This window comes from Lepisma saccharinum, chromosome 3 (genome assembly GCF_977018435.1).
Source record: "Lepisma saccharinum chromosome 3, izLepSacc3.1, whole genome shotgun sequence".
NCBI lineage: Eukaryota > Metazoa > Arthropoda > Insecta > Zygentoma > Lepismatidae > Lepisma > Lepisma saccharinum.
This window is the reverse complement of record NC_139231.1, coordinates 8,683,597-8,694,131: the sequence shown is the minus strand read 5'-3', so window position 1 is coordinate 8,694,131 and position 10,535 is coordinate 8,683,597. Positions and strand designations below refer to the sequence as shown.

The following is a 10,535-nucleotide window of genomic DNA, read 5'->3' as shown; positions in this document are numbered from 1 at the left end:
ATAACTCTGGCACTATGCGAGCAATCTACTTCGAATAAGTTTTGTTTTACAGATAGAACATCAGCGCATGCAACCGTGTACAATTTAGAACGCCGGACCGAGGAAGGGGGGTTTGGGGGCACAACCCCCGAATTTCAATGGAAAAAACAAAAATCTTGAGTTTGCCCCATCTTACTCTGCTATTTTCGGGAGAGGGCGCGAACTTTAGTATTCTTTTCAAAGAATGGACATTTCTCAAGAGAATGAAACATGTTTCATGTTCTTGGGTGCCATACAAGTTGAATAATAAGCCAAAATGTGATTTTTTTTACGAAAAATAGGTAATTTGCATTTTTGGAGGAAAATTGTTATAACTCTGGCACTATGCGAGCAATCTACTTCGGATAAGTTTTGTTTTACAGATAGAACATCAGGGCATGCAACCGTGTACAATTCAGAATGCCTAACCGAGAAAGGTGGGTTTGAGGGGCGCGACCACCGAATTTCAATGAAAAAAAAAAATCTGGAGCTTACCCCCTCTTCTCCTGCTATTTTGGGGACAAGGTGCAAACCTTAGTATTCTCTTCAAAGAATGGACGTGTCCAAAGAGATTGAAACATGATTCATGTTCCTGAGTGCCATACAAGTTGAATAATGAGCAAAAATGTGAAACTGTTCGGGAATGTGGCATGGATATGTTGTGGAGAGGGGAGAGGTTGGTCATCAACATAAATTTCCCAGGCTTGCTCCAGACATGTGTCAGAGTTTCCACCCAAACATAAGAGCATGAAGGTCCAAAAAGCACATTCATTTCGTAATCAGCACCATGATACCATATGGTATCATCGGGCGAATACGACCTTACTCTGATGATACCATATGGTATAATCGGAGGAGTAAAGGTTAAGCCTCTTAATATTAAGTGGAAAATGCATTGAATTATCATTTTTTTCTTGTCCGTATGGGAGTAGAAAGGGGACTTGTCAACAGATGGAGGGGATAAGAGCGGATGGCGCCGTCCGATAGTTGTCGGACGTCGTAGTAAGGCATTTTTTGGACAAACTGAAGGAACATGGAAACAAATAGGTTCCATTGATGCATACGATTTTTGTCGAATATCGCCACCCGACAAAGTATCTCACTACAACATGCGACAGAAATTGAATGGACTGAAACATCCAACAAAAATCGCATGCATAAACAAGAAGAGCTTTAGACTGCAAATATGCTGCAGGAATTTTATTACTCTTCTGGCTCACTTCACCTTATTTAATGTAGCATTGCTTATGAAGGTTTTCTTTAATCATCCTGACGTATTACTGGTTTCGCACAAGTTAACATACGTTTACAATGATATTGCACTATTCTTAGATATCAAGAAGAATCCAACCAAATGGGATATATATTGAATACTACTGTCACAAACAAGTGAAACATAAATCTGCATTGGTGAACGTTATAAAAATTGGCAAGTGCATGCTCCCAAACTCAAATTTACTGCAACACTAGTATTGCAATGAAATTAACGCCAGTCTCTGTCCTGTCTGTTTAAACTCGTGAGAGATGGTCATTAATCTATCACTGAGTGAAGTTAATGTCCAATGTTATGAAATAAAATACTAATAACAAATACGTAAATATTTTAATATCATATTTACCCGAATCATTCAATCATAAAAGCAAATCACTTTCTTCAAGAATTAACTTTTCTCTGCCAGCCCTGCTAAATTATAACTTTCCATCTACTGATTTATACGAGGGGTGGCCAGAAATTAATTTCCAATTAGTAGGTACATTGATTTTTCGCTTGATTTTTCGCAAACGCCAAAACCGTGAAAAATGGTAATTGCTGCGAAGTTATGTTTAGAATTTTGCAGTGATGTCTGGACACATTTTTCGCCCCTTCGAAATATCGAAATAATGCGAATTTGGCATAAAATGCGAATTGTTGGCGTTTTTAGTGATTTTTTTTAAAGAAATGTCCTAAAACAACGAAAAATTCCATGAAATCCAACATTCTTGTCTTTTCTAGGCCATGTTTGTGTACATAGAACATTCAAGTTTTCCAACATTTTACTCAAGAGTAAACTATAGAGTTATACGTACATGGATTAATTCCGACAGCCACATTAAATCATGTATTTCCCACTAGTTTTTCAACTTCTATCAAACCCATTTGCATCACAGAGCAAAGTGGCAGGGTTTTAACAGGAGATCGAGTGCGTATCTACCGTCACATGGGAGCCACATCTTCGTATTTGTAGCACGATATATATTTTGAATTACCAAGCTAAGTGCGCACCAACGGCATTTGTCGAGCGAGTAATAATGGAGCACAGTCGTTAAGGCGTCTGACTACTATGCGAGAGACCCGGGGTCGATCCCCTGCGGGGGAGAACTGGGATGTTTTCCACCTATTCAAACTGCTCTGGCGCCCACCCAGCATCATGGTAGCCAGGAGCGTGGTGCTGATCACATCACCTTTACCTTCATCCGTGATCAGGAAAGTGTGGGGCCCTAACTGCACATCACTACTATACACCTTCATGGAAAAGTGCAGGGGAGCACTTTACTTTTACTTCCTCTAAAATCTGTTCCAACATATCAAACTGTCATTAAAATACGTAGACCATGTGACCTACAATTTAAAATAATAATTTAAAAGCAGAATGGGGTATTACGTTTCGGTATATTTGGCAGATAAATTTTCTAAAACAAAAACACGAATTTTGGGAAACGTAACACTAACAAGTCAAAAAAAGATAATGCCAATTTTTGGTGCCATAATATATCGGTATCTGTCACGTGAGATTGATTGATTTTATTTGTTGGGGTGTGTCGCCACTTATAGTCATTATGCATCCTTCAATAGCCTATATACAGGGAAAATTCCATTATCTAAAATCCTTACCTTAAAATTAAAAAAAGGATTATTGAAAATAACTTTCCCAAAATAACTTTCAATATATCGAACTCTCAAGAAGAGGCGTAAGCCATGTGACTTACAATTTGAGACAGTAGTTTAGAAACACCATGAAGGTAAAATTTCAGACATTGGCCAGAAAATGCGCTAAAAGGAAAATGTGAATTTTTGGAAAAATAACACCGTATAGTAAAACATAAAAAAATAAGAAAATACACCAATTTCAAAAAAGTAACAAAATATCAAGGTCCCTACCGATTAGGCATAAATAAAACAAGAATATCAGTTGTAATTTATTGCATTAGTAACAGTGAGTCCTAACCTAATTTTCGGCATACTCACCACCGTTGTTCTGGCATTTGTCGTAGCATGGCACTAAATTTTGTATGCCCATGGTATACAGGGTGTTTGACAGCAAAGACTGGAACTATCTCTACCGGAGTGTAGCTGACAAATCCTTGCCCTGCCAGAAAGCTCTTCAGTTAAACAAAGAGATGAAAGTCGGTACATTCAAGGCCAGGGCTGTACAGGGAGTGGTCCCGTGTGTACTCAGCTGTATGGGGTTGTGCACATTCGATTGGCCTTCCGTGAATTGCCTGCACCATCGAGTGACCAAACTATCACTCACGACGTCCCGTCTGCACACCTCACACGATTGCTGGTGGCTCTGTGCCAAATTCTGAGCGTGCAATGTAGACTACATCACAGTCGGTGGGAGACTGTATGAGAGCTGCAATCTTTAACCTAGAACTGTCCTAAAACGGCTGCATTGCAACTGTACCAGAATACAGCTACATGCCACTTCTTGCCTGCGTGTGTGTGTGTCGCTCTCCAACCACTAGTGCTGCGTATAGGCACTATTAAAGCTTTTTTCAGGATGCCTCTCGTATATGAACTTTCAGAAGCTTTTATTATTAGAGTTTTCCTGTTTTAATGTGTGGTTAGCTAAATCAGGTACCTATACAATACAATTCTATAAATTTCTTGCGTTAAATATCTAATACCTACATACCCTTTTCATCAGCATTAATGGTATAACTGCATGTTGTCAGTTTCACAGCACTTCACTTGGTTATACTGTACAGAAGCAGAAATCCCATTGATAATGTAAGGAAATATGACACTTTATTTTGTTCGATTCAATTGTTTCACTTATATGCAAGAGTTAAGTTGTTTGCTTTACAGAGAAGAGAGAAGTCGCTTTATGCATTGAAAAATGAGTCCGCACTCATGGTTCTTGCAAGCAGAGGGTTCCAAACCTCAGTGGAAATATCAACATATAATACCGAGAATGTATAAGGAGACTGATAAATTACAAATTGTATTTCTTAATCATTCACTCTTCACTCTTATCTCATTTAGTCGTAACTATAAAAATAATCAAGTATTTTATTTTGAACTTGCTGCGTATGACAAAATTCCATAATCCTTCCCTAGCTTGTGAATTGTAATAATTTTTAAGATTCACTATTTTGCAGTTTGAATTCAAATCATAGAAAATAGAGAAATTAAGTCAATTTCATAGAAGATAATATTGGTACTTAACAAATCCATACCTGGATCTGTATGATTTTATTATTTTCATTTGCAAAAACATCGATTTAGTTTAGTTTGTAATTGTCAGGGAAAAATGTAAATTTTTGTCCTGGAAAACCTGGAAAAGTCAGGGAATTTCATTTCTGCTTGTTTGTAGCCACCCTGTTCATGCTATTTATTTTTCTAGGTCAAAGCTGGTAGAAGATATGATTTTTTGTTGCCTAAAGTGAATGTACTTTCCAATTATTTTTCCAAAGGAAACACATTCGTGGAAGTATATATGAGTCATGCAAAGCAGAAGGTTCGATGACAAACCTGGACTTCATCCGAGCTGTCAATCTTCGTTTGTCTAGTGTTATTTGTGACTGGAAATGGAGTGTTCTGTAGAATTTTTAACCGGGAAGGACTGCCATAAAGAGATTTTTGGTAAAGTAGACAAAGACTTAATTAATCTTAACAAACTTAGTAAAATGATAAAACACTTACTTCGTAGGTTAAGGCCATGGCCGTCCACAGGATTTTTGCCAGGGAGGGGCAAGCATGGCAATTTTTTTTCCAGGGGGGACAAATGAGACATATTTCCCCCCATAATAGTGCTACCCCTCTCAAAAAACACTAATTCAGATTGAAGTGATGATGTTCCTGCAACACCCTTCCAATAATTAACATATCAAGGGTACCCGGTGGAGGCACAAGACATAGTAGTGGTTTGGATCCCACTTTAAACTCTAGGTCCAGTCCCGATTAGCCTTTGTGTGCATAAAGTGGACTGAAAGCAACAATTCAATCAATTAAATAATTAACATAAATTACTGTGAATGAAATGAAATATATATGTGTAATATAGAAGTTTATGGTAACATCCATTTTCCAGGGGGACATTGCCCCCCCCCCTTTCCAGATGGCCATGGTCAAGGCTACAAGTGGATGACTTGGAGACAATATGCAAATACCACTAAAAAGTGTTTCTTCTTAAGTTAAATTTTTTAAGTGTGTTGTGATCCTCTGAAATACCACTTAACCCTTAAATCCTCAGGTGGGTCCATCAGCCCCTTTTTCTTATATTTTCGATTATGAGAGTTACAATATGTCAGCAAGTTTTTTGTTTCTTTGTGCCAACTATGCCATGTTATTGACTTTCTTCACTGTGAGTCTCAGCAACAGTGGCAGCGAGAGGGGGTGGTTGCCCCCCACTTTTTGCCACTCTTGCCCCCATACTATGCTAAACCTTATCTACCAAGGGAAAGTAAACTGCCCTTGCCCCCCCCCCCCAGTTTTGGAACCGAATCGCCACCACTTCTCAGCAATGTTCTTATTTTCATTTGTTAGTAATAGTAGTAAGAAAAAATTGGGACATTAAAACCCAAGATCGAACCATTGGACCCCTATGACATAAACATTCCATTCTGAATTGCGCTGTAGAACAGGACATGACAGCAGTGGTATTCTTTCAGTTTGCAAGAATCACGTTGACAGTAATAGTTTTGCACTAGTTTTTCAGTCACTTGTGTGGCATTGCATACTATTACACATCTTCTAGATGTGATTGTTGACTGTCTGCTGTTTCTTTGTGCACAGTGGCAATAAATTATATGTCTTTAGAACACATTCAGCCATTATTATTAGACAATGTTAGTGATGATGCTATTGATTTGATGGAAATCACTGCTTTCATATCATAATGAGTGTAGCTTCCTGAGAGGAGAGAGATTGTGAGATTGGTGAACAACAAAACACATAGTTAAGAAGCAATACTGTTTGCCTAAGTACAGATGTAGAACGAAAACGAAATCTGCCGTTTACTACAACAAAGAGTTTGAACATTATAAAACCAAAACTGAACAAAGTTGTATTACCTGCATTGAAAGTAGTTGAGACACAAAGGACTGCTTTGAACTGTATTTTGGTAATGACATACTTCAGAAAATTGTTCAGCATACAAATCAAGTGACCACGGTAATCTCAACCTGAATTCGGAAAAATCTAACCAAAGCAGATGATCATCTCAGTTTTTTGGATAACTGGGCCACAGTTTGATGTTTCTACATCTGAACTTGCAAAGAATATCCAATTGGCCCAAGCAAGCTTTTTGTGCCAATTTGAAGTAAAAATAGGCAGTAATCCTTTAAGAAAAAAATGCCAAAATCAAGATGTTTCCTGTGTTCAGTCAAAAAAACCAAGAAAATAGACAAACCTGTGCAAAATGCAACAGATATAGTATGTGTACTTAACGTTCTACTGTAAAATGAGTAGAAGTTTGCCCTGAAGTGACACTTGCTGTAAAATATAATGGTGTAAGAATATGTTTCCTCCCATATCAATAATAAAGTAAGTAAATTTGTAGGGGGCTATCACAGAGTTGAATTTTTCCCATTACTGGACCATAATATTACAACTCTACAATTGTACACCTAGCTTCAATACTACCATATCGTTGGTGGTCACATGCATGGTACAAAATCCCAGGGGGTATAGGCGATCTCTTACCGACGAACATGTTCTAAAATCCCCCCCCCCCACCACCAATTTTTTCAACAGGAATAGTTGAGGAGTTTGTGTCAACAACAAAGATAAGCCGTTAATTCTGGCTTCAAACATACTTTACTAAGAATAATATCAGAAACACACACAAAGAAGGAAGAACAAGGAATGATTGATCTCTTGTGTATATGTGAATGTTGCATACATCTCTTGTCCTCTCTCTCTTTCTTTCTTTAGAACTGGTAACAGCATGGAATTAAAACGTACAACTATAGTCGTAAATAAAATTTTAAAATTACATCAAATTGGACTACTAAGGAATGGATCAGTAGCTGCAAATTGGATTGCCATACAGGTGCTGGAACAAACAGACCAATGTGTGAAAACTGAACCCAACTGTCCCTGGAACCCAAACTAGGCCTATTACTATATTGGATCTTCAATTTGTAATCGAATTTGCAGATGTGAACAAAACCACCACTGCTTGTATGAAGATGAGGTGGGGGTGCACAACCAACTGTCATTTTATTAGCCATACTTTTTGAACGCTAAGTTTTATTTTCATCAGATTCAATGGGAAAGAGTAGGTACATAAAATTTCTTCAATGTTTAAATATTCCAGCTACATCTATGCGGGGGGTGCAAATTCAGTGCAGGGTGTGATAAGAAAATATCCTTTTGAGAGACCATTAACAGATTACACCAATAGCAACATATACACAATAAAAGTATAGCACGAATTGAAGGCTAATATAAGTATGGAATTTTATTCATCATTATTAATAGAAAGCAATAATGAAATAAAATCTAGCACATATTTTTTTAATAAAATGTTTTTCATTTCACCTATTTTTTAATTTCTTTACATTTTGAACTGTTGTTAAAGGAAGTAATTTGTTACTATATAAATGTAGAAAATTAATTTCTTTAAATCTATTTAATTATTAATAGTTGACGTATTTCATAACAATTATACACACACACTGTGCACAGTTTCAGGCTTGGCCACTCCCTCAAATAAATCCTGGGTATGGGCCTGAAGTAAATCAATATTCAGTCAATCTTTCTATGGTTTTCAGATTGAATATATTAACCTGGGATCGGTCGTGCTCACTGTAGTCACATCGCGGGTGAGTGCGACACTCACCCTTGCTTTTCAGGCATATTTCGCCATATAATTTTTTTAAATTTATTTTTTGTACTTGTAATGATCTGTTTATTATAATCCTTCTTATTCATTACATTTTTGTTTCAAAATGATTATTTGTTTTCAAACAACATAGTATATATCGTCGAAGCCAACAAGTCTCAGCATTAACAAAAAGTGCATGTTCCTCTGAGGTAGTTCCATCTGATATGATATAATATCACTGCGACACTTTTTGAATTTTCTATTAACACAAGAACATATAGGTAAATAAATAAATATATAACGTAATTGGTTGCGTGTGAGCTCTGTGCTCACTCTGACAACACTTTTTCCACAACAATGGTGTCTCTAATAATGCCGTTTACTTCATCTCATAAAAATGTGATCAGGTCGATCGTGAAACTCTAAAAGTCAGCTAGAGAGCACCACAGGCCAATATTTTAAATACTGTTAAAATGGCACTTCACATTAAAATTTAAAGTGAGGGCGGCGCTCACCCACGACCAATTACAGGTTAAAGAAAATTTCCCTACAGTAAACAAAGTAGTGTACTTCAGTGATGATGCTGCAAGTGAATCCAAAAAAAAAATTTTTGTTAATCTGTGCAATCAAATGGCTTTTAGTTTTGATGCTGAGTGGAACTTTTTGCTTCTGTACATGAAAAATGCATGCGACTGCATTGGTGGTGGCATGACAAAAAATAGAAAATGAAAATAGCATTCAGCAGCTTGATTCAAATCAAATTCTTACACGTTAAGCACTGTTTCAATTTTGCCCACAAAATATTCCAGGGGTAGACTATATTTCTCTATCCAAAGAAGAAGTTGGAGAGTGTGAATTTTTTTTACAACAAAGGTTCAAAAGTTGTATGCAAATACCTCAGACAAGACAGAAACATAGATTTGTTTCTTTGAAGATATCAGAGATAAGGTACTACAAAACACATGCAGCTGCAGATTATGAAGACCTACTTGTTGCATATTCTGAATCACTTTGCTTCGAAATTACTGGTTTCAAGACAGGAGCCTATATAGTTTGCATATACATATTGTCAAGTATGATGGCTAGGAGAGGCAAAGGATCAAATTAAATAGCACAATGATGTCAAGGTGCAATTTTTGAACCTGCAGGCCCAAATATTTCATTTAAAAAAAACACTTGCAGAGTTTTGGAGCTGACAACACCAACTGGACATTCGGTTCCAAATAAATCAACCCATTGCAATGAGATTTCACAAGTCTTTAATTGTCATACGTAGTAATTTCAATTTATGGTGAATCAAGTATCCTATTTTACTATACTTTCTGAGGTTTTTTAACCCAATTTTTAGAAAAAGAAAAAGAATGTGCTTCATTATTCTTGGTATGCATGTAGCTTAACCTTTCTCTGCAACTTTACAAATTAGGTAATTTTATCTTACTTGCTCAGTCATTAGGGCATCTGACTATCATGCAAGAGACCCGCGTTCGATTCCCGGCATGGGAGAATCGGGATTTTTTCCACCTGTTCAGCTCCAGCATCCACCCCGAGTCATATAAAGTGGGTAAAGGTGACCAGGGGCGTGGTGCTGATCACATCACCCCCACATTCGGCCGAGATCAAGAAAGTGTGGAGCCTTAACTCCACACCCCCTATATGCCTTCATGTCGTGGTGCAAAGCATAGGGGAGTACGAGGGTGAATCAAATATGAACGAGCCTTGATTGGCTAAGCGTTGGAATGGGTAACATGGTGTGATTGGGCAGGTGGGGCTGTCGTGAGTCAGGAACCAGAACAGCCGGCATGTCGCATGCTTCATTTAGTAGCTCTCACGATGAGTGAGCAGAGTGTGCCAGTGTCTGTTGCGCAGGGCATAATCATCAAGTTCCTCACCCAGAAAAACGTCAAACCGGCCGAAATTTACCAGAGACTGCAGGCCCAGTGTGGGAATGGTACCCTCTCTTGGGCAAGAGTGAAGGTGTGGTGTAAGGAATTCCAGCAAGGCCGTGAACGTGTTGCAAATGAAGTGCACCCTCGCCATCCTCGCACCAGTGTGGCGAATGACAACATGGCTCGTGTTCGTGAGCTTGTCGAACAGGATCGCCGAGTCACTGTGAAGCAAATTGCGGCAGAACTTGGTGTGAGCTATGGAAGTGTCCAATCAATAGAGGCACATATGTTTGGTAAATAAAGAAGCAAAATTTCGGTACAAAAACAGTCGATTTCGGGTTCAAAAGTGGTAAATAAAATAAAATTTCGGTGTTACAGCGGTGAATAATCACATCAAAAGTGCTATATAAAATGACATTTTGGTTTTAAAATTGTGAATATAATCCTAAATTTGATTTAAAAACTGCACTTACTACACAAAATAAACTTACCCCTTCTAATAGCATATTTATGTAGTTACCAGAGTATTAAGTTTATTCCTGGGTAAAGTGGTCCATTTTTGCTTCTCAAATATTTACAGCAGAATTAATCAATTTTC

General features: G+C 37.6%; 1 protein-coding gene across 1 annotated transcript; it reads left to right on the top strand.

Moving 5' to 3' along the window:
* Positions 1 to 9,881: 9,881 nt before the first annotated feature.
* LOC145984885 (protein GVQW3-like) lies at positions 9,882 to 10,238 on the top strand. Its single transcript, XM_083118259.1, has one exon. It carries the CDS (start codon positions 9,882 to 9,884, stop codon positions 10,236 to 10,238), a length of 357 nt encoding a protein of 118 aa, XP_082974385.1.
* The last annotated feature ends 297 nt before the right edge of the window (positions 10,239 to 10,535 follow it).